We start from the raw sequence: 24,995 nt of genomic DNA on the forward strand, positions 1-24,995 counted from the left end.
TCCAAAACTGGTACTAACATTTCACCCTTCCCACACTGGCATTTTATTCATCTGAAAGCTGGCCAAGCTGTAACTGCTGAAGCTTTCATCAGTTAYGTCATCTAGCTACACTCATGCAAAATAGGGCACTTAATTCTTGTTACAGAAGTCTGAAATTTCATTTGYAGAATCCAAGCTTCCAGTAATATTGGGAATAAGTTTCAAGCTTGTGCTTTTTCTATAGTAGATGATTTGCTGCCAATTATGTTCTTGGTTAGTAAGGAATTCTGTTTGTCTGAAAGATAAGTTTAGAGGGTATCAGACAGTTCACAGACATACAGGGTATTACTTTGGCTGTATCATTTCCATATTTCAAAACTACATTAGCATTTAAAACAACTGATATATTCTATATGCTCATATAAATCCTGGCTACTGCATCAACATTTCTATTGTTTTTTGTTTTGTTTTGTTTTTTGTCTGCAAGTAAAAAGCTTTCAAAACTTACTACAGCCTGCTTTGTACTAGATGAAAGAAGTTAGGTGCAAAGGGGTTCAGTCCCATATTTGTACCTCACCAAGAATATTCTAATAAAATAACTATACCTATGGAACAGAATAGAAACAGTATATTTTTGTTAACATTACTGATTTTCAAAGATCCTGAAGTATAATACTCAACTTTTCTGCTAAACAAATATTTCTAGAAAATGGCTCACCATCTCTACCATCACCACCCATTTGTCAGAAAAACTAGGAGTTCAAGAGCTCAGCTTCTCCTTAATGTTCCAAAAATACTAATGAATTCAGATAATTAGACTGGCAGTGTGAAATTCTTTTCTGAGATTAAGACAATAACTCTGCCCCACAGAACTTRCAATACACCACAGTATTCAGAATGTGAAAACCCCAGCTTTAAATAAGATAAAGTCCTTTTATGAAGATGCTTTGGATTGTAAAGTTTTCAATTGCATATCTGGCTTGCAAGGGATAAGCACAGTTCAGGATTTGAGGCATTAGTCTGTTGAACATTTTCTAAACCATGGGGCATGTCCTCTTGAATAAGGTGGGGCAGCATTTAAGTAAATGCAAATACCTCTTGGAACCGGAAACCGTAATACCACATGAATGCATCTTTCTAATTAGTCTGAGTGATGCACTAATAATACTGGAGTTTACCTGGGGGGGGGGGGGGTTTGACAAAGTGATTTAGGAAACTGTCTCTTCCTCGCCTCATCCTTTCCTCTTACATCCTTCCCTCCCCATCCAAAGCAATACATATAAATAAGCATACTCTACAAGCATTAGTACAAGAAAAGATAGTATTGCATTCAGTATTATTAAAATGCAAGGTCTGCAGTTTCAAGATTAATTTTTGCACAAAATTTAAATGCTACAAATAAGAAAGCACTAGAGTTTGCCCAGCTTGACAGACATTTAAGCATGCATATACCAAATAGTGTTCAGTAAACTAAGCTATAATCTAGGTACAAGGCCCAGATATCGTACCAGTTCAGAAAACTGGCAACTCTTGATAAAATGGGAGAAGGAAGGAACCAAGAAAATGTCAGCTGGCAATGCAATGCACACTAAGAAAGTGTTTTGGAAGAGAACAAAACAACTTAAGTAAGGAGATAAAGCTGACTCCAAACATGTCAGTATTAAAACATTAACTGGAAAATGAAAGCACTGAAGAGTTGAAAACCTTTATGAAACCAATTAATAAACAGTCAATAGGAAATACATAGGGGGAGCAGAAGAAATTATGAAACCAAAACACCAATTAAGAAGCATATGAGTTTATGTAGAATCCTGCCACACAATACTTTGACAGCATTTCRAAGTGACTGCATGAAGAGAATGGAATTGATACAATTATTTTGTTTTTAAACAGCAATGCATGTCAGTTGAAGCATATTTTCTACACAGTTTTATTGTAGGAATACTCATTGTGCACGCTCTTAAAGAATGAAGAGGAAAAAGTATACTGATCTACATGGAAGATGTACCATCAAAATTCTACAAGAACTAGCAATATGTCCCTCTTCATGACGTCATATCCTGTCTAGCCAGGACGCTAATAGGAGTTAAATATTTTCAAAACCCACCAACAACATGGGGAACTAAGAGGTAGAGGTTTAGGAAAAAAACCAAAAAGCTCTTAAATGATCTAGAGGGGAAAAAATGCAAAGCAATGTATTGTAACAAAAAAGTTCAAAAACTGAGGAAACAGTTATACTAGAAGCAGTCTATGAACAACAGAAAGAAAGCAGATTATGATGTGGCAGCATACAGACTAATGTTCTAGAGCAGAAAGAATTCCTCTGCATTTCTAAAAGTGTATCTGGAATCCTGTAATCAAAAAAAAAAGATGCCCATCAGTGAAAACGCATGGGAGGATAGATCAGAATTTCATGAGATTACATAAAATGCATAATTTARGTGAGAAGATTTACAAGCTGTGGAAGAACATAAAGAAATCAGCTATTTTTTCTTAGGCTGTTAGTAAGATGAAGCTGTTAGCTCAAGTAGATTTAGTTACTGAGAAGTCCACATGTCAGGTTACACTACAAAGTTATCCATGATATCTTAACAAAATGCACATTAGTTAATATGAATTAAGTTCATTTAAGAGCAGACTTTAAAAGGTGTGCACTGAAATTGAGAAAGACGCTTCTAGCACAAGATTAAGTTTAGCCCTTAAGCAATTGCATGGAATTGTTACAAGTCAACAGTAAGTGGTTTATAAAATGTAATTTTATTTAATGTTACTTTGCTGTTACAGAGGGCATAACATTTTCACAAGGCTTTTTTGGGACTACAATCAATGATTAGCAACACACAATAGTGGTCCAAACTCTCTAAATAACAATCACTGGACAAACTTGACACCTTCTCACATGTGCACAAACCTGCATGGAAAAGTACTAAATTTTATACTTGGACATGTGAACTTCAATTGTTTTTTCCATTCCAGTGTATTAAGAAATGACATGCACTTCRGTCTGCCAAAAAGCACTGCCTGTACTCCGGCAGTAACATGCTGCTTCTACTACATAGTAAAGTGAATACCAGAACTACGAAGGCAGGAGTGTAAGTGAACTTTTATTGGGAAGGGATATCAACTTAAACAGCAGCAACTGAAGAGTAAGAGTAGCCTCTGTTTTCAAACACACAAGCTCCTGTATGACATTTACAGGAAGCAACTCAATTTGTAAATTTTCAAACTAGAAATGCTGAACTTTATCTGGCCCAATACTTCCGTATCCCTACYGAAAAGAATACACAGTAGCATGTGAAAGTCAATTATGGAAAGGAAATCCTGCAATATAAGAAGGGAATGTGGAGAATTAAAAGCTATGTGGAACACTCTTTAGTTGCAATTAACTACATTTTCATATCTTTACTGTAATACAAAACACAGTCAACTGGCAGGAACTGGTTCAGATTTGTTTTTAAATACCAGGTATACTTTAGTCCGCTACATAAGTGTTTGGAAGTTACTTATGTTTATATGAAATGAAGCTATTAATACTTTTCTACAGCAGTAACCGCACACCAGGAAGGCCAGGACAAACACAAATCAAGGAATGGAGTTTTCCCAAAGCTGCAGTGTGAAAAGACTATAAATTGATTTCCATACACATGGATGGGTTTTCTTTGCTATAGGAAATCCAAGTGGAGCTATAAGGAATGGAGACGTGTAAAAAGGTTTCTTGAGAAGGAAAGGGASAATGACACCCCATGTGCAGTTTAGTTTTCTGCACCTTCTGCAGCATCACATTCTTCTCCTGCACTGTCTGATGTCCATAACTAGAAAGAAAAGAAAAATAGTGTCAACGTTGACAAATGCTTCTTTACTTCCAAAAAGGGGGCAACCATTGATAATAAAGAAGTAGATGCAAGGAACCATACAAACTACTGTTGCACTGGAGCTGTACAAACCTGACTTCCAGTACTTGCCCTGACTGTTGTAATTAGAAATATTTCCACATGCATGGGCACAGCTAGCTATGTACCTCGGGTATATTAAAGGCAGAACAGATAGTGTTTTATACAAGTCCAGACTTTTGTGCTTAATAGCTGGATATTTCAATGATATTCAATCATTCAACAAGTCTGATAACTTCATGAGTAACATTAATCTCAAAAGCAGAGATCTGGATCCTAAAAGGAAAGACTACCACTTTGGTTATTGAAGTCAAGCATTTTATAGTGCTAATAAAGACATATCTACTGAAGAGGTACCGCAAAATGAGAAGTATTGCTGTAATTAGGAATAGGGAATATTAAGAGGTAAGATACTCCATATAAATAGAATTAGTAGTCCCATTAGGCACTTTGCTTCCAAAACAGTTAATTACAATACACACACAATCATCAATTCATTGCATCCAACCGCAACCTTAATACATTGAAATTCCATGTCAGCACCGTGTGTGTGTATATTTCCAATAGAAACAAAGCAAGCTGCACTGGATACACAAAGATATTTTGTCTGTGAGGCAGTACACAAAACAATGTTTTAATAAGGATTCCTGACAGATCATAGACTATTATTTGCAAACTCCTTGCCTTGTCTTGCATGTAAAATTAACTGAATGCACTTTCTCCACCTTCACTGCAATGCCAGCAAACAATATAGAATATTAGCTATCCAAGCTGTTATTCTAGATTACGCAGCATGAAGTTGCTGATGACTACGTTCAAACTAAGTTATGAAAAAATTAAACTGAAATTTTTATACAAGTAACAGCAGGGGGTAAACAGCCCTAATCAGCATCATCTTTTGTGCCACAGTGAAACAACATTTCGTTTCATCAGAAATTYGGTCTAACTATAACCATTATATGGTTACAGACACAGGGCTAAATAACATATATAAAAAAAGCAACTTACTGTTAGGTTGTCTCTAAGCAACTGCATGATGAGTGTACTGTCTTTGTATGAGTCTTCGTTCAGTGTATCGAGTTCTGCAATAGCCTCATCAAATGCCTATAATAATTAAGCCATCTTTAGTCTTTCTATTAAAACTTCTCATTATTTCATTAAAAAACAGAAAGTCAACCTTATCTGTATAAGTAGCTTTAAACAAACAAAAAAAATGTAAGTAGTTAGTGTTCTGAATTGCTGTACTTGAAAGAGAAATATAAAAAGCAGCAAAAGCTTCCAGTGTTGCTGAAAATTTAAGTTATACTGTAAATACAGCCTGCTTTGTGTCCTGTTAATTATGCTACAAACTTGGAAGCCTRCATTACATATGTTACAGACACATTAAGTATGATATTCCTGTACAAACTCTGGGAAATAATCAGATTAGTTTTTAAATATAAACTCTTCTACTGTTCCTACAGGCATACAGAAGAAAGTGTAACTTACCGTCTTTGCCAGTGTGCAGGCAAGCTCCGGGTTGTTGAGAATCTCATAGTAAAATACAGAGAAGTTAAGAGCTAGACCCAAGCGGATTGGATGTGTTGGTTGCATCTCCTTCTTGCTGATATCAAATGCCTCCTGATAAGCTCCCTGTGAGTTTTCTATTGTTTCTGTTAAGAATGAGAAGTGTTTCAACATTAGGTAGAGTTATTTTTTATTTTTTTTTTAATATGACTAAAACATTCTAACAGGGGACTGAASAGTCCACTACTTAAGCCTGCCCTTAGGCAAAACACTGCACTTAAACAAAAAAAAACAGGATTATGATCCATTTTAAATAGGGCTGCTACAATGGAAAACTACAGGGGGCAGCTAAGCTACTTCAAACAAAGGTATTCAAAAGACACACTGAAAAGCACAGAGAAGTTAATACATACAAGTATCAAGGTTGACTCTACAATCTTAGTTTAGCCTCCGAATATATGCACTTTGATATAGCAGAGTCTTTATTTAGAAGAGGTTGTGCACTACTTTCTCCTATGAAAGTCCTGCTTCTTTGCTTGCAGAGGATGGACCTGCTTGGGTTTGAATCAGGTTCAGCTCTAGGCAGTAAAGGTGGCTACTGTTTGCAGGGCCCTCATCTTTTTGATGARGTCTGGAAGGTGTATAATGAGTGTTCCTGAAAAACTAGAAGTCTGCTTCCATGGAGAAGTAGGAGGGCAGGATAAAACAAGGTCCTGCACAAGTTATTTGGGACAATATATGAAGTATAACAGAGCAAAAGCAGTTACCAGGCCAAAGTAGACACTTTGGGAGTGCTAAATGCAGTCTGTTCAAGATTTTCCTCCCAAAGATAACCACAGGGCCAACAGGAATCCTAAAAGAGCCTGCTGAAACAAGTAAGACTGCAGGAAAAGAAAGGCTGCTCCTAGAGCTCAGAATTCAGTTACTTTCTGATGGAACTAATACTGTAATAGCTCTAGAAGATACCAGAAAAAAAGAAGTTGGTAAACAAATCCTTTATATATTCAGAGAGCCACAATATAGCCTAAAGTTTTCCAGTATTTACTGTGTAATGACTGCTAACAGACTATACTTAATTTGTTAAAAGCAAGTAAAAAAAAAAAAGTAAGACAAAGCTAGCAACTGCAGAAAATAAATAGAGAAAACATACAAGTGCTTAGGGGTAGGAGATCAAGGGAGCTTGTTTATCTATGAAAAACAGAATGACAATCAGCTCTAGTACCACAAAACTAAGAGACAAAGATCTAAAAAAAACAACATACAGAATATCTTCAATACCTAAAGAGATTCCTAAAAAAGTTAACGGAGAATTGTTTATATGCTTCTGTAACTCTCTTATTAAATTCTGGGCACTGATGTTACTCTTCCACGAGATTATTACATATTAATAGTAATAGAATTTAATACATGCACAGAAGGAGACTGAAGTGAAATTTGCAACAATAATCTTTAGCTTGGGATTTCCAATTCAGCGCRGCCCATTTTGGGGACTTTAGTGTTCCTTAACCCCCCCCCCTCCAATCACACATTTTTGCACATATCATAAGTATTACGTGCAAGCTTTTGAAGATGTTACCACTGAAACTTGTRACAGCCCATAATTTTATGAACCGCATAGCACAGAGAAATACACATGGGTAGTGAAGGTCTATCTTGCAGCTCTGCATAAGAAGGGGGAGAATATAGGTCTAATGAGCTCCTGCATTCYAGTAAGGCTCCCAAAAATTTGCAAACACAAGCATGAAATACACATAATACAAACTCTTCAAATGGAAAGCACTAGAATCTCTTAATAAGGTTATCAGTCTCTGTCCAACAATAAGCATCTGTACCACTTTAAGCACAACCTTTTAAGCCAAGTTAAGCAGGCATTTCTTCGTTTAGACATGCCCACAAAACTGTAACTGTTACTTGAGATAAAAACATAACTCAGAATATAAGCCAAATGATAATAAGCCAAAACCAAGTTGTCTGATTGTTGCCATCATCCAGATCACGCCAAAAGTAAAGAATTCCTGAATGCCACTCACTACGCAAACACTATTTTATGTATTTTCATCCTTTCTTTGCTTAAGTGACAAGCAGGTCTGCCTTCCCACTTCGCAAGTCAGTTTAAGTAGCCAACATTACCAAATGCCTACAATGCCCAAGTCCAAGAGACAGTCACTTCAGAGCTCTGCCAGATGCCAACAGTTCACCTCCTTTCAGTATCATGGCATCACTCCAAGAGTAAATCTTATAGAAAAAGAAATATATCTTTCTTTTTCTATAAAAAGAAGTTATATAGAAAGATATCAATAACTTATGCCATAGCAAAACTTTAATGTCACAACAGTGTCTGGATGCATTACAAGGTGGTTCCAGTGCTTCATTCAATACATCCTCTGAACAGAAGGTTACACTCCTCTTCAGCTTTCTGAAGTACTCATGATCACCAAAGCACATGTTCTAACCACATTCTTCAGATGCCCAACATCAAGTGACCACATCAGCCACAAAGCTTTCCAAGCCTTTGTCTGCTAGGTCCAAAAGGGCAACCAGGATCAGCAATTTCAGATCATAGCTCACTTTGACAGTGCACAGAGTTAATAACTGTTACTTATTTGTAATCTTAATCAGTTGACTATAATAAAGTCTGCTTCACAATTAAATGGTTAAAACTTCCTCCATGAATGAGTCCTGTCAACCTATAAAATCACCGGAGATTTATTTTGTTTTCCTCACTAAGCTCATTGTACTGAAGAAAAYAACAAAATAACATTAAATATGTTAACAGAACCTTAGCAAAAAGGTTTTCCAAGACTTCTGAATAATCATTATCAAACAACTATCCAACAGTACAGGGGGACATGGCAGGAACAGCAGCCCAAATTCCCCTGCATGTGATGTTTTATATCTACTCAGAATTTTATACTTAGTCTACAGGATCATTGGTGATTTCTAATCCAGTAGTAGTTGCTCCCACATAGCTATTTTCATATCAATTCAGAGTAAGATACCAGCATGTGTACTTCATTTAATGTTTCTTCTCCATGGCTCAAAACTAGAATTCATCAATTATTCTAAACCTGAAGACCTCAAGGTACTTACGTTTTCTGTCATCACCACAGGCAACTTCAGCAAGGTATCGGAAGTAGTCTCCCTTCATCTTCAGGTAGAATACCTTGCTCTCTGGATTAGTTGCATTAGCTATTAAATACTTGTCCAACAGCTCCTGAAACATAAATGGAAGCCATCAGCTCCACATGCAACATTGCAGAGTTCAATCTATTTTTCCTCTTTTCTCCAGTCATTTTTGATGGACTCAAATGCTTGCTACAAGTTAAGGAAAAAAAAAAAAAAAAAACAGTTTTAAGGGCATTTCAGATAGATGCATATTCACTGAATCTGAACCATGGAAAGGCACAATGCTAGAGACTACATTACAATGTAGTCTCAAATTGATGCACTCAACCATGTGATCAGATCACAAACAAAGTGACAAAAAATACTAAACCACAGTTTCAGACTCAGTTTTGTTGCAGAGTATGCACTTGTCATTTTAAAAACAGTTTCAAAYGAGTAATTCTACTGGAAAAGTAAAATACTGCAAAAGGTTGCAGAGCTATTAAAAATAACTTATTCTCACTTTGCGCCCATGCATATGAAAAGGCAAAATAACTATATTGTATAAATGGCATTCATTAGACTTGTGATATAGAAGCTCCAACCCACTTACCAGAGCTAGCCAAGGATTTGAGCCTTGTCCATAACCAGAATTTCCATTCCAGCCTTAGCCTCTTCTGCCTTTACCAGATCTTTTTAAGACTACAGCTTAAGACATGTTCTAGCATCCCAGGGAGGAACCCCTCAGTTCTCTATTTTCCAGGAAGCAGCAGAGCAATACAGTGCTCTCCAGCAGCAGCCTGAGCTGCTGCTGACACTGCTCCCCTTGCTCACAGCTCTCCCCCTTCCTGACTAGCCAGATGGGCAGGAAAACACTTGCAAATCTACAGCAAGATAAGAAGTGTCTCTAAGGCCRTAGCAAGACCCCCAGTGCCCCCACCCACAAGGTAAAGTTGAAGAAAACAGAGAGAAGAGGTAAAGGGTTTTTTTTGCCCCAACTAAAGCATAATTTTGTTCTCAGTACCTTCAGAGAACTGAGAAGCAGAAAGGCAACTTCCAGCTGACTTCCCTATCCCTTATCCCTCATCCTAGCGGTTTTATCTAACTCATCACCACAGAGGCGACATTCTCTGGAACTTACAGAAGATGCAAATAAGCTCCAATATGCTCAAGGAAGCCCCACAATACTCAGGGCAACTTTACACTACGAATTCATACAATAAAGATCTGTATTCAGTTACTTGGAAAACAAACAGGTCATAAAAACAGAAGAAAGTTTCCAATATTTGCAAGCTGCGGCTCCTTCAGTAAGTAGCATATAGAGCCAAATTCATGAAGCAGCTACAAAGGAAACATTTAAGTTTAAGAAACTGTAGGCTTTCAGGGCAATTCTTCCTCCCTTAGCATTTTAATTAATGACTGTTGCACCATAATCAAAACCAGGCAAAACAAACCTTTAAGAATAGAATTTCTTTAAGAACAGACTGTAACACAGCAACCCAGTTAAAGTTCTTCCTTACTTAAAAGTCATTTTTAAAGGTGTTGGAAAATACTTTAAACTGCTGCTTGTAGTAGGGAGCCTCCAACAGGGTGAAAAAGCCTTTTTGCTTCCACATTGTGCTTACCATGGATGTAACATTACATATAGTATTACAAACATCCCTTCAAAGATTTCCCCCCTGCCCAATGCCAGAGCATTAAGAAATTGTAAAGAGTTATGAGAGCTTTTACTGCAACCTTAGAGAAAACAGGAGGAAGATAAAATGATACCAAGCCTGATATAYCCTTCCACTTACTGGAAACAGTCTTAGGACTTTGTGGTGTATGAAAAACACTGCCAAGAACAAAGCACTGGCTAGTACTGCATAAGAATAAATGGTCAGTTTTTATGATAGCTTAACACAGTAAAGTATGCAAGGGTTTGGACAAATGTATTGAATAGTGTACCTCATTTGCGTTAAGCCACAAAAAGCATAAGMAGCAGCAAAAATACAAGATGTGTTTCAAAACAAGAATTAAGATGTAGTAGGCAGATGGGTAATACAATCCCATATGAATACTCTATTCTGCATGACTCACTCACATATTAGAATGAGTTATTCCCCAACCTACATGTTTCTGCAAAGAGAGAGAAACTTCAGGTTTTGACMTAGTCTAGATGTTTTCTTGATGCTTTTCTCCACAAAGGTAAATACCAACACAAGGCATGAAGCACAGAACTATACAAAATAGTTTCAAAGTCTAAGATAGTAGTGCAGTAAACTCAAGTTTAACACAGAAATTTGATCGAAAGAAAAATACTTCCCAGAATCAAGAAAGCTGAAGCTTAATTCACCAATGTTTAACAAGGTTCCTTAAATCAGTCATGATCAAGGAGTAACTAGCAGCCTCTAAAGGACATTATTTATATGGCTGAGAGTGCATTAAGCATCAGAGATCCATGTGCTTGATCAGACTTGGGTGGGGGGAGAAGGGGGAAAGGACAAGTCTGACTGTCTAATTAGCACTGACCAGATAGCTCAGAAGAATACGTTGTACAGGATTTAAAATCATACACTTGCCAAAACCACATCTTTGACTGTGTTTAAAATGCTGAAATAAAGCTTTTCAATATGTTGGAATTATATCAATACAAGGCAGGAACAAATATTCTTTTATACCTTCCCCAAAAAATGAAGGTTTATTGAAAGCTTAGTACAAAAAAAAAGAAAAACTACTGATCTTATTACAAAATACTGCTAGAACTATCTCCAAGGACATAAGGGTACCACAGGCAACCAATATGGCTTGCCTATCACCCCAAATACTAGCATGTTGGAACGAGTATACAATAAATAATGTTTATAGAAGAGCTTTAGAGTGTATTACATACGCAGAGCCCCAAGCCTGAATTCCTTAGACCCCCGATGTCCATTCTTTCCTGCTAGGGTAGGCCACACACTTCTAGGAGCAGGAGGGGACTTTGCCATGGCCCCTGCCCTACTGCATCCATGTAGTACTACAGTATACTGCACAGATACAGAACATCAGTGGATCCAGCAACTGCTGCATGCACTACATAGGTTTGAAAACTTTTGTGCAGAGGCCTGAGGAACTTCCAGAAAAAAGTGGAGGCTGGGAGTGAACTGCAATTGCTGAGGCAGTATAAAGAGTGGCCTACATACACTGCTTTATTTCCTGGGCACTTCTCACTTGGACAAGCTGAACTATCCAGGCAGCAGTTCCTAGGACCTCTTAATCATCCCCATACCACATGGTAAAAAACCTGCACCTCTGTCCACTAGGGTGGAACATGCTTATTCTTGATTTTAGGTACCTGTTTAGGTTTTGTTTAGTTAATGGCCCTAATTGTACAATATTTCTTGTTTATGAATCACATASAACAGAACAGACTATAAGTATACTTGGACTAAAGCTAATTAGTTACCTATCTAGACATTACCTTTCAAAACTATAAGGTATTTGGTACACTTAGCAAGCCATTCATCTCAAGACATCATCATTTCTTGGAATGCATCTCACTCTCCTAATAGAGSAAAAATGTTGGTGAGGCATCATACAGATGCACAATAATCTGAATAATTTACTTTACATTGTGGCAAATCAGTAATAGCCAAAAAAACTCAAGATTTCCTACATCTGTTACCTGTTCTCTGGCTCTCCCTACTTGAGCTTGCCTATCTTTCCATCAGACAGTAATCATTAMTGAATCCTCATGTTAATATCAGTTTATAATAAGTAAAATGACTACAGGCAGTCTGAACAATGAAGGAGACCTCACCCACCTCAAAATTAGTTTATGATAAAACTTATACAAAGATGGAGTCAGGCTTTGCCTTAGGCGTGATTCTCTGACATGGAAGATTGTCATTTATTTTCACATAAAGCAAACATGCTCATTGCTTTTTCGGTCTGAGAAATTTATGTATCAGAATACAGTTGCCATCATCATTAAGAACTGTGATTGCTCTTAGCATCCTTTAAAGAAGATCCGAAAAAATAGCAATTAGTTGCTCTACAAAAGGAAATATGCATTTAGATATTTCTATGAAAAAACACAAATGATATTTGAGTGATTTGTCACTGGTTTGTTCTGTTGCTGAGTGACTGTCAGAATGAAGAGCAGAATTAAAAAGCAAGACTCCAAATTTTGTTCTCAAACTAGATCTTTCATGCTCTGATATAATTACATTAAAAAATGTTTGCACTGTTATAACTTGTGCTTCGTATCTGCTGCTTCCTCTATGCCAATGTTATTCCATTGAGTGGCATGCTGGTCCTCTTCTACTGTCACAGGATCTCCCATCCTACTTATCTTCAACATCGCTCAGCTGTCTTATATCTTCATCTTCACAGCACACTAGCAATCTTTCCTTCGTAATAACATATGCTTATACATGAGATTCTTACCCCTTCTCCAGAAGGGAGGAAAGTTTTCTGTGTTTTTTGTCTGTTTTGTATTCAAGATATTTCAGTAACAAAGGGCTACTGGCCCTGGAACAGATCTGCAACTGCCTGAAGGAGTCACTGGGAGAAGGCTGGGAACCTGGCAGGAATCCACTTCCCCCATTAAAACTGAGATCTATTTTCTTCATTGTCTGACTTATTCCTTTACATGCCAAGAGAAAATTAAAAGGATGCAAAAAGGCAACTGAGATGTACAGTTCTCTTTTCACTCTCCCAAATGAGAAACTGTCCTTTCTTAGCATCTGTTTCCCTCTGCTTAAGTAGTAGCAATGGTTAACATGCAATCATAGTATCAAACCATGGAAATTAACCCAAGTAAGAAACACTAAGTTTAAGTCATCAGCTCTCACCACTTCCCTTCGTTATTTCAGCTTTATGGCAAACAAGCCCTGAAGGAAGGTAACAGCCATATCTTTACTTGAGGTGCCCGATACGGACAAGGAAGCTTTCCAAGGAAGCTTCCTGAAGACACATCTCCTCATAATTACTATTTGCTGTGTATCCATCCATCCATCCTTTCTTTATACACATCATACACACATCCCCTGCAATTCATACACCAGTCCCACTACACTCAGGCTTTGTTACCTAATTTCAGGACCTGTTTTCATCTTCTAAAGATTGCCATTTGGAAAACAAAAAAAAACCAAGCAGTAACAAAAAAAMCCACACAGCATCTATTTAAAAGACAAGTCTGACTGAGAGGTCAAGTTCAACCATAACATATACTAAATACCTCTGTGCAATTTAACAGTGTGGTAGGTTCAAGTGGCAGAACACCACTACTTTTATGCAGTGTTCTCTTCCCAAAGATTAAACTATAAAGAATCATGGCACCAAGAAGTGGTAAACTGAACTCCCAACTCAAAAAATATTTACAGCATCTGCACCTACAACATGTTTGGGTCTTAAAGTTACTTAATTTTATGCTACTAAGAGACTGATCTAAATTGCCATTTGTATCTCTCACCAACTTAGTAACACATATCCTTACTTTTGCTCTATTAGAAATAAAAACAAAGCCATCAAGCAGCAATGCACTAAACCCTCTACTTCCATAAATATAAGATACTTAACTTGCCATACGATCTTTAGCAAGAAGATGTTCATGCTCAAAATCCCTGATGCTGAGGTRTTGTGAAAAGATTTAGACAAATTAAAGCTTGTTTTTTCAAGTCAGACTGCTTTAGCAATATTATTGAATGTTAAGGCCAATGTACCTTGCTTCAGTCCAAGTTGTTCAAAACTGCTTAATTTGCCCTCCTCTCCCCTCAGTCATTTGGGCATTTAATTTAAAATGCTACTCTTTAAAAGACTGGGAAGCAATTTGTATTTGCAAGCTTTAGAAACTTAAGACAAAATCCTGTCAGGCTGTCRCTAATATGACACAAAAAAGTACCTTTGGGAAAGAAAAAACCAAATAGAAATGCCCTTACTTGAGGCAAGCAGCAGCTAATCARTATCAGGCTAATCAATATCAGTGCATACAACATTCAAAATCTGGTATTTTTCTCTGCCACCCATGCTGGAGAAGTTCACTAATACTGTATTAAGAGACCAACTTGGATTCTGAATCAGATGCTTAGAAGRTCTTGGATGCCAAGATGCTTATTGTTGTACCTGCAGCAAAAGCATGCCATTCCAACAAGCAGTGATTTTCACAAGTCAAAGAGACTAGATTCAGCTTATTACTGTTTCCTACGCAGTCCTGCCCTTTCTGAACTGACACTGAATATCCTGTATTTTGAACATTTAGCTTTTCTTTTTTAAAAAAAGTACTGAAGTTAACCACGAGAACAGATGTTAAATGGGTGACAGCAAGTAACTGATTACCTAACGCCCTACTTGCCTGTAATAGCACATATTTCTTGGCCAAACCTCACGAAGTCAAATGGTCACATGCAAGTGAAGAAACTATTTTGAAATAAATCTATTTTAGGACAAGGTTCTTTAAAAATAACGCACATGCAGAGAGTACATATTGACACCATTTTTTTTAAAGCAAGTTAACCCAGTCCTCAGAACATGGATTCAATGTCACATTCAGTTTCATCTAGAAGATGAGCAGTTTGCCATTTCAGTTTGGATCCAACAGACATTACAAACAGAACACAAAATTTGCACACTTCAGGTCACATTGAAGTATAGTGTTGCACAATACTTAGTTTTCTCTTTTAAGGACAGGGGAAGTTTTCAGTCTCAGGTATTTCAGAAGGTTTATCCATCTCCAGCCCTGTTATAAGTGGCATATAAAGAACTGGCTTCTACCACCTGCAGTCAAAAAGTAAAGCTAAAAAAARGGTGGTGAGATAGCTGACTAGTATATTCCCTTAATAGTACTGTTAAATGTGATTTTTAAACCATCTTAATGTATAGGTTTGCTAAGCTGTTTGACAGCACAGGTGATCATACCTTTCAAAAATGCTAGTACTGACAAATGCTTGCCAGTTTTAACCATCTAGTAAATTGGTATTAAGACTTTTTGACTATTTCAAGTCTAAATTAGTCATTCCAAACTCCACAAGTATGACTCACTGCAACCTAGGCGTGTTTTAACATTCAGCAGTTGTTTTCTTGACAGGAAAGGGAGAGTCCCCTGCTACAACAGTAAGATCCCTTTACTTTCAATAATATAATTCAGCAGAGGTAAGCTCTTCATCCTTCTTGATTCAAGCTCTGTGCATCAACTCCTTTTGGAAGGACAATAAATTCCTAGTTTTCATACAGCTCTCGAGACGTTAGTATTTCAGTTTCTGTTTTGGGCAAAATAAATACCTATCTTTTCAATAACAGCACAGCCTTACTGTAGCTTAAAATGACTTGACACAACACTGACAAACATACCTGGCAGACACAAACATATTTGGCATGGAAAAGGAAAAGGTGACCTAATTTGTCTTCTTCATTTGGTTCTAAATATCTGTCTACATAGTTTTAAAAAACTGGCAGTCAGTATTTAGGATTGGCCCTGAATGAAGTATCTGGAATTCCACTTAACAGATGCATTGGAAGCTTCAGCTGCAGTACGTCTGCCCACACTATTCCCACCTGGGGTTGAGATTAAATTAATCTAGAATTGATATTCACTGCTTATACTTCTCTTAAAACAAGAAGTTTGAAAATTCTGAGGTCCCCAAAGAACTCTGTAAGCCAGGAAACAGAAGTGTGTGGAAATGCAAGTTCTTCTTTCTGTAGATTTTCAGACAAAACCAACAATCCAGTGAAAGTCAAAGAATTATTCAAGCTTTTAATGGAAGAAGCCTGAAGTTTTCCAATTTCCCCATGCCAAATACAGAAATCAGTCTTCAAAAAAAGTCATCTCCTTTTTCAATAACGATAATTTTCACTGAAGGAATGGCTGTACAACATAGCCAAAAGCTTTCACTAGATTTTTTTAGTATCAGATTTATCTCAAACTGATTCTAATAGTCTTCCATGAGCATATTTTCCATATTTCTCAGAATATTTGAAATACTGTTTTGTTTTTGTCCTTAGTAAATATGTATTGACATCAAATTCTTCTCCTCAGAATCCTGAAATGTCTAGAAGTTTTTTTCCCAGTGTCCTCCACTTGAGATCTTCCATTATGMCAGAATCAACCAAAATATATGAATTTTAAAAATATTTCTGTATTATATACCTAGACCAGCTGCACAAAATGAACTGCAGTGTATGGAAATTACATGGGTAAAGTAACTTAAAGACAGTCTTTTATGTTAACAAGGAGACTATGCAGCGTACTTGTCTAAAAGTTTTACTTGCTTCAGTTCTGCTCTTCCTTTGGGAAACACATATTAGAAGCTCATTTTCATCAAAATCCAGGAAAATAGTGAACTTCAGATGTAATTCCCCCAGTTGTGCAGTGCAGCTGGCAGAGTCAGAAGTTTTGGAAGAGCCTTTTGTATTGTTCCATTTCACATTAACTTGAAGGAAATAAAAAACATTATTCCATTCAGTATTTTAAGAGTGTGGCAGTAATGTCTTACTCCTTAAACAGAAGAAGTCTCAGCTATGAAGATTAACATTTAAAGTTACAAAAACTAAAAGTCAACATTTCAAAATTATTTGTTAAAACAACTTCTCATAGAAAGTGAACCTTGATCTTGCTAAGGCTCTGTCTACATATTTCCACTTAAAACAACGTCTGCATACAAGAATTTTACAAAATGCATTCCACATGAGAACAGAATTTCATGAAGAAATTTTTTGCCAGGAAATATGAGGGTGTCAGTCTGATAAGCCTGTACAGTGAATTTAGAAAATTTAGTATCACAGTGAATTGAGAGTTTTCTGTTTGCAGAGTTGAACATGGCTCCTATAGTCAACTGCTTCAGTGGGTGGATCATACAAATTGAAAGGTCAGAATAGAAGTTGCTTGATCTACATTAGAGGCTGATAAATCAAACATGTCTTCTTTTAATAAATTAAGAGAAAGGCACAAGTGATATCACAGCTAATTCAGGACTTTATTGATCTTCACATCTAATAAATTCTGATGGATAGGCAGAAGTAGTACATGAAAGCAAGCATTTAAAGTAAATTATTTTTAGTAACTGATAAAGCTAAGTGCCCCGTTCACATGTAATTTGCTAATTCACTCTGAACACGTGAATAATAATTCAAGCTTGATAGTCAGTAATATGCTCAGCTGGAGCATGAGATACTGGCCTCAGCTTCTGGGAAACAGGGAAGATGAAGAACCATCTGAAAACAAACCAATAAACTCAGCAGAGCTTATAAAATAAATGCCACAAACATACTCTTCGAGAATATTCTTATTTACTTTACCTAACAAAACTATGATAAAATTAACTTCAAATTTACTGCTAAGAACCAAGTACTTAAACACACAAACTGCTATCCAGGGGCAGTAGGCTCATCATTCTCAAGCACCAAGCATTAGTTTGAAGAAGGCTGGCACAAGAAATTTATAAAGTCTGTTAAAAATCTTGCTGCATTAATAGAAAAATAGAATGTTTTCATTGTCCAGTACTACCTGTTGAACATATCCTACTTCCTGAAGGCCACCAAACAGGAAAGTTTCCTCTCAGAAATTTAATAAATATAGATATAAAAATGTAGATTTAATCTACATTTTAATCTTGTTAGACAAATGGATTTAACATCACAATGATTCCAGTAGGTAGGTGAGGTTTTGGCTATACCACTACTCTCAATAGTTGGTCACCTGCAACAGCATTACTATTTCTTATTTCCAGTTACTTCACATCCTCCTTTGCATAAGGTGCTAACATTCAGGACAGGTCTTTAAGAGAGCTGTTAGGAGCTATGGCTTTGCAGAAGTAGAATTCTTCAGTGACCATTTCTTAAACAATAGGCAAGTCATTGATCTGCCTTTTCTGCTTTCCACAAAGTATCTCTGCTCTCTGCTTCAGCTCTATCTTAGATTCAGACAGCCCCACAAAAATCAATGATCTAATCTCACTCCAGTAGCCTCTGAAAAAGGCTTGCACACACAAATATAAAGACAAGTTTTCAGAACCTGACAGAATACCTTACGTTGATTTATCCCGTGTCTTCTACTAGTTGGCTTGTATGTTTTAGAAATTCAGTATACAGTCATCCAGTTTGGGGCCTGCAAACTGATGACTGCATTTGATGAAGGTGTCAGCTACCATAAGAATTCCTTGGATTATTTTCATTTGGGGTCTAACAGCTTTTGGCCTCTACAAGAACTCCAGTGCATTTTAGGCTTCACTTCTGCAAGTATCAGTCCTCTCTTAGGAATGGACTCATTTTCCTTGCAGAAAAGCATAGCACTCCAGTGGCACCAGTCTAGTTTTATTCTGGTATGTCAGCTACCTATTTGTTTCCATCAGAAAAAGTTCACAAGAACAATTCCCTAATTTTCTGATTCTGCCCAGTTAACCTCAACTTGGACAAAATTAGCTACAAGTAAAGCACAAGAGGATTCAGAGGATTCTAGTGAAAGCTCCTCTTCCCCCCCCCCCCAAAAAAAACACTAAACTCAGCAAATAAGAAACCCTAGCCATAACAGCAGTCTCTAACATGAATCAGTTAAGCTTAAAACTCAAATTTGGAACTAAAATTCATGATCTGAGCTTATTAGAATAGAAAGGATTCACTGAAGTTTCACAATTCTTGTTACCTCTTCCCTCCACACACACATTATCTCTCAACTAAGATAGTTATTCCAAAAAAAAAAAAAAAAAAAAAAAAGAAGAAGAAGAAAGAAAAAAGTTCACTTAATATCCACTCCATGATTCTGGATCTGCCAAAAAGTCACACTCCCAGACTAAAGTCTGGCTTTAAGCCAGTCCTTTTAGCCAGTTATTTAAAATGAATGAGTAAACAGCATTTGCCTTAGCCTGTAAAAAGCAAAGAAGTTTGAGACACTGCCCCAATCACCGTCAAGACAACTAATTCAAGCTCAACAGTAATATTAACTCAAGCATTTAGCATGCCTATTCTTCAGAGTAAAACTGTATCCTACRTATTCCTCAGTATCAAAAAGACTGTAATATCGTTTTAATCAGATGTCAAAGCTTAGCCCCTGCAACATTACATCCTTCAGTATAAATTCTGGTAGTTCACTGAAAGCAGGAAAGCAAGAAAGAAAAAGGATTCAGAAAACAAAAAATCATTACTGAATTTTTCATATAGTTAGCAGGGTAAAGGTGATAATTACTGAGTTTTGTACCAGAGTTCTATAAAATAAAAACTAAGATTTCACTTTACTACAGACCAAAGATAATGCTAATWAAAAACAAAGTTATGTTCAAAGCTTATTTATTATCTGACATCAGGTACTTTAATGGACTGGAGGAATTATTTGCTGCTGCAAGTAACACCAATTTCATTTTCAATTAAGCTATTAACTTGCACCACTGAAAAAGAAGAAAAAGAGGAAAAGAAGAAGAGCTGCTTTTTAAGTTATTTCATTTTTTTAAGTTATTTTCCAGTATATTTTTCTCAGTGATTAACTTAAGAAGTAGATCTAGAAAACAGGCAAAATCAGAAGTGGACATAAGAGATTTTTACCTTTATTTCTATTAGTATTTGTTATTTCTTAATTACAAAGCAGAAGTAGCAACAGCACTGCAATTTTGAAGGGGAGGAGGAAGGAAGGAAGGAAGGGGAAGCTGGCAAGAGCAATGCACTCATATATGCTTTCAACAATTAACACTGCAATCTCATAGAAGATCAAACATTTATAAGCATCCTCTCAACTGTGTAACAGTAAAAATTGAAATAAGTTCATCTTACAGGTTAAGGCTGTTTTATTGCAGAGATTGCCACAAGGTGACAAAAACAGAACAAACCAAACAAAAAAAGAAACCCCACACAAGTGATGTTACTGTTAGTCCATTATTAGAGTTCACAATGGCTTTGCTCATTTTTAGAAATCCTAGCCAATTTGGGCCTGACAGTACAACATCCTCTACAAACACTTTTACATTGCAAAAACAGATGGTGGGACAGCTGAAAATCCTCACGTATGTAACTCAGAGCATAACTCGAAAATAAATTAAAACAATCTTAAGTTTTGGTTAGAGGCGTAAGAAGAGAATAAATAATCATCAAGGTGCAATAATTTTCAAGCATTAACAATTGTAGTCAGTGCACCTTCCTCAAGTTTCAAACTATAAACTAATAGTCATCAAATCTTGTCTCTGTTGCTCTATGCAACATTGAGCTCTATCTAGACCTCAACATCGGGCTCTAGCATATGCAGTGCACTACCAAAYACAAACACAGAAAAACCCCAAGTTRCAGGTGGAGTAACAAGAAAGCATTAGTCTCGCATTGTGTGTTGTTTTTAAAGTTTTGTACATTATTTCACCAATGATGTGAAAGTTGTTGCTGCACTATTCCCTTCTAAATCATGTAGTAAGCCTGCCTTGAAATCACTCAGAGAATAACCAGAAACAAACATAGTGCTCAGAGAGTGTATATAATATATATATATATATATATACACACACACACACACACACTATAAAAGCTCAATTTTACAGAACAGTGCAGTCTCCAGCCTATTTCTTTATTCAGGGACAGTACAGTTAAGAACAATTTGGACTACTCTTCACATGGGAAGATTCAACATGAATTCTCTACTTTACCAAAGAATTAGTCACTCAATACAGGAATTTTGGTAAAACCTGCTAGTGCACCTCCCTCTAATTAAAAACTCATGGAAGCCATGAGTTGTTAGAATATCATTCCTTAATTAAAAAGCCACTCTCACCTGAAAGACCAGTCATACAATTAACAATTAGAAGGGTTCAGATCACATCTACTCCTACCTAATTTAGACAATTAAACATTTTCACTGCTTGACATGAGATGGAATAGTATCTTACTGTGACCATCACCAGTGTTTGTGCATTAATTAAATAATTAGTAAGAGTTACACATCAATTAAAGCAGGTCATCAACATAATTTTGAATCTTTGTATTTTAGTGGTGATGAAATTTAAGTTCTTTATCAAGTCATGGCCTAAAACTGTCTTGCAGCATTCTTTACAGAAAAGAATGTAATTAACTATTAGCAGTATTACGTAATGCTGATAAAAGTATTTTTAAATAAAATTATCACGAACAGCAGATATATTTCTCTTTAAAAAGCTGTATTGCACCAGTGATGAAAAAACCTTTTGAAAAAGAACTGTTAGTAGTATGACTAACAGCAGTCACACTCCACCCAACACATCCACCCTTGCTATATCCAAATACTCCAGATGACAAGCAACCTTTCCACACTACTTGCCAGTAGTTGTTCCAGTTTAGCTGCCTTCCTAGGATAAAACAAAACAAAACAAAAAAAAAAAAAAAAAAAAAAAAAAAAAAAAAAAAAAAAACCCCAAAACAAACAAAAAACCCACATCTTTGAGATTTGACTCCAAAAAGCTAAAAGCAGTTTGTACAGTATTACAAAACATGAAGTTTTAATTCCAAGAGGAAGGACTCAAAAACACTTTGTAGCTGAACTTCAGGAAATTGATCCTTTGTAGTGCCTGCCCATAGCAGGTTTTAATCTCTCTGTTGCTGACTCTGAGATCGCAAGAGTGGTACATGAAGGAGGAAGGGAAAGAAGCCTAGCTGCATATGGCACTCAAAGGACAAGTAAAAATATGAAAGCTTGCAGCAGATACTGACATCTCCTCCTCCCAAAGGGAGGTATATCTTGGCCAGGAGGGTAGAACAAGGAAAGCATGCCTGTTTGTAACTTTCCATCTTTGCTGCTTCCTGCAACCTTCCAGGGGAGATATGAAGCAAAGGTGCCAACCAGGCCACACCTGAGAGCAGAGCAGAATTACTAGCTGAGCTCTTCCCTGCATTCTAGTCTAAGAAGCAGCTTTCTTTCCCTACATTAGAGGTAGGTGTTAGTACAGCTACTAAACTACCTGCTGTCCACCATTTGATACAACTGGAATAATTTCAATAAGGACACTGCATGAAATGGCTCACTACCTTTATCATTCAACTTCAAAAAACATTCAATCTCCTTACAGGAAGGAGAAGCTCCCTGTTAAGATGGTGCAGCAACCAGGACAAGATTTTGTCCAAAACCTTCTCTTACAGACTACATTTGGTAGAAGAAAAGGAGATTTTAAGAAGTCTAAATAATAAGCTTGATAARCAGATCAAGATGCTAGCTCCCAAACCAGAACACCAAACAAAGGAGGATGAGAGGAGTGATAGTAGCATGAATATTGGAACTACAGCACTAATTACAGTAAAACTCTTGTCACAAGAAACAGGAATCAGTGCCCTACACAAGTAACATCACTTTCAAAAAGCTTAGTTTTTTGCAATTTTTACCTATATCTGTAACTGTAAAAACAGCTTATCTGAAAGATGTGGACTCAGCCAGTTCACTAGGTTAATAAATTTCCAAATGATTTTGAAGCAAAGATAACTCATTCTGGCTTAGTTAGAAAACAACTCCAAAGAGCAGCATATGAGTATCTTCAGCACAATCAAGATGTACTCCTTGTATATGAACCAGAACCAAGAAGCAAATTCAGTTGCTTCCAAACAAGCTAGTTTTGAACTCAGGTCTCCTAGCCCAATTCAGGACTCATTTACCTCAAGAAATATTTCCTTATAGACTTGCTTCTTCTTGTTCTTGTATTTGCAATACTAGATACCAAAGGGTTTTTCTTAAAACAAAAGAAAAATAAATAAATAAATAAAWAATCCTCACTGTGGTGTAATAAACCACTAAAAGTTTGCTGCACAATTCTTAGTGCCTTACATACACCCAGCTTCCTGCAGCCAGAACTCCTTGATCATGTAGAACAGGGTGACACACATTAGTGCCATCAGTGTAGTACAGTTTCATTACCAATAGCAACTGAATTCTGCTACTTATAGAGCATGTTCTGTATTCCCGGGCTTCTTTGCCTACTCTGTGTGTTATATCAGTTTTTAAACCTTGGTCTTACTTTATTCAGTATCTACTGCAACTTCACTGTAAAGATGAACTGAAAAGTCAACTTGAACATGACAAAGCCGATTTCTACAGATCTTTATTTCCATCTTCAGTGAAAATGTTTTACTCTGAGACATTTTCAAAATTTTTTTCATATATATAAAGTGTGAGTTTTATAGAGTCTTCTGGATTTTTTTTTCCTTCGCAATAAAGACTAAATGAAAGAAACACATCCAGTTATTTTAAATGCCTTTAACAATTTATTAGCTCTGATCTGAAGAAAAAAAAGGATTTCTCATTTTCTTTTCAACTTCTCTTATGAATAGGTAAGCTTACTAACCACAGTGCAGACATAAAACCAATCCTCTGCGACTCTGCATTTACATAGAGCAATACTGCACGTGAATCTCAAATACCTCTATGTGTACCACAGCAGAGATGATCTTCCTTACACTAAGCCTCACAACAGTTGCAGAACTCAGTGCACTGACTTCCCCTACCCCGGCATTATATTGCACGACATTCCTCAGCTAACTTCCCAGTCTTATTCTTCAGTACAGCAGCATATATGAATACTTTTTCTCTCAGAAGAAAAAAAAAAAAAAAAGAAAAACCCAGAAAAACCCCACTCACCAGCACCGTGGTGCAGATGGACCTGAGCTCAGACTCCACCTTCTCCCGATAGTCCTTGATAAGCTGCATCTTCTTGTCACTGGTGTCTGTCTTCTGCTCAATGCTAGAGATGACCCTCCAAGCAGAACGCCGCCCTCCCACTACGTTTTTGTAGGCCACAGAGAGCAGATTGCGCTCCTCGTTAGACAGCTCAGCACCTTGCTCGGTTACTGCCTTCATGCAGGTGGCCATATCATCATAGCGCTCAGCTTGCTCGGCCAGCTTGGCTTTCTGGATCAACTCGGTCTTATCCATGGTGGCTGGCAGCGGGGTGGGAGCAGTATGGTAGAAAAAGCAGGAGAAGCCGGGAATGTCACACTGTCGAGAAGAGAACGCCCTCAAAACCTGCCAGAAAGAAAACAGTAACCATGACCCTGGGATGAAGTGAAACAGAACGCGATCTTATGTTGCACCTCACAACTACRACTATATTGAGTCTCGTCTCCTCTTCCTCATCTCCAGGAGTGTCTCCTGGATTGAAGGACTGGCAGCATCCTGCTCTTCCATATAGAGCTAGRGGGAGAGGCACTAGTCTCAAGGGCCCACCCCCAGGGAAATGACAACCTAGAAACTGAACTGTAGAAGGCACACTTAGCTCTGCCAGAGGACAGCAGCCTAAAGATCAAGTGCTGGAAATAGCTATCTTTCCAGAGCTGTTWTTTTTTTTGTTTGCATCCTGCTTTCCTTCCTTGCTTCAAGTGAACATATTAACATGCTTAATGGGGGCCTGGAGAAAGACCTCTAGCTGCCCGAAGCCCATCCTCAGCATACCACCCGCTCTGCAGAAAAAAAAAGGAAAAAGAAAGACCCCTCCTCCCCAAGACGCGATAAGCTCGCCCCTGGGAACGCAAGGAAACAACTCGGCAAACAGCGAGGGGTGGCGCGGGACACGCGCGGGGCGCCGGCCGGCCGCGGAGCGCGGCGAGCGGAGCCGCCTCCCTTCGTTGCCGCGCTCC

At 37.3% G+C, this 24,995-nt stretch overlaps 1 protein-coding gene across 1 annotated transcript; it reads right to left on the reverse strand.

The window, feature by feature from the left end:
- Nucleotides 1-2,717: 2,717 nt before the first annotated feature.
- Nucleotides 2,718-24,407, reverse strand: YWHAQ (tyrosine 3-monooxygenase/tryptophan 5-monooxygenase activation protein theta). The gene is made up of 5 exons (XM_085322952.1): nucleotides 24,001-24,407; nucleotides 8,466-8,589; nucleotides 5,358-5,521; nucleotides 4,878-4,973; nucleotides 2,718-3,791 (listed from the first exon to the last, which is right to left on the reverse strand). The coding sequence occupies exons 1-5, from the start codon at nucleotides 24,292-24,294 to the stop codon at nucleotides 3,732-3,734; spliced, it is 738 nt and encodes a 245-aa protein (XP_085179078.1). The 5' UTR covers nucleotides 24,295-24,407; the 3' UTR covers nucleotides 2,718-3,731.
- Nucleotides 24,408-24,995: the final 588 nt, after the last annotated feature.

This window comes from Rhea americana, unplaced genomic scaffold (genome assembly GCF_003343005.1).
Source record: "Rhea americana isolate MKP2758 unplaced genomic scaffold, rheAme1 scaffold_80, whole genome shotgun sequence".
NCBI classification, from domain to species: domain Eukaryota; kingdom Metazoa; phylum Chordata; class Aves; order Rheiformes; family Rheidae; genus Rhea; species Rhea americana.

What these genes read in the sequence shown, in the direction of transcription:
- YWHAQ (XM_085322952.1), bottom strand. Translation starts at nt 24,294, where the DNA reads ATGGATAAGACCGAGTTGATCCAGAAAGCCAAGCTGGCCGAGCAAGCT. An exon ending in CCTGCACACTGGCAAAGACG is followed by an intron (nt 4,974 to 5,357) that starts GTAAGTTACACT and finishes TAATTATTATAG; the next exon opens with GCATTTGATGAGGCTATTGC. An exon ending in TGCTTAGAGACAACCTAACA is followed by an intron (nt 3,792 to 4,877) that starts GTAAGTTGCTTT and finishes TTTTCTTTCTAG; the next exon opens with TTATGGACATCAGACAGTGC.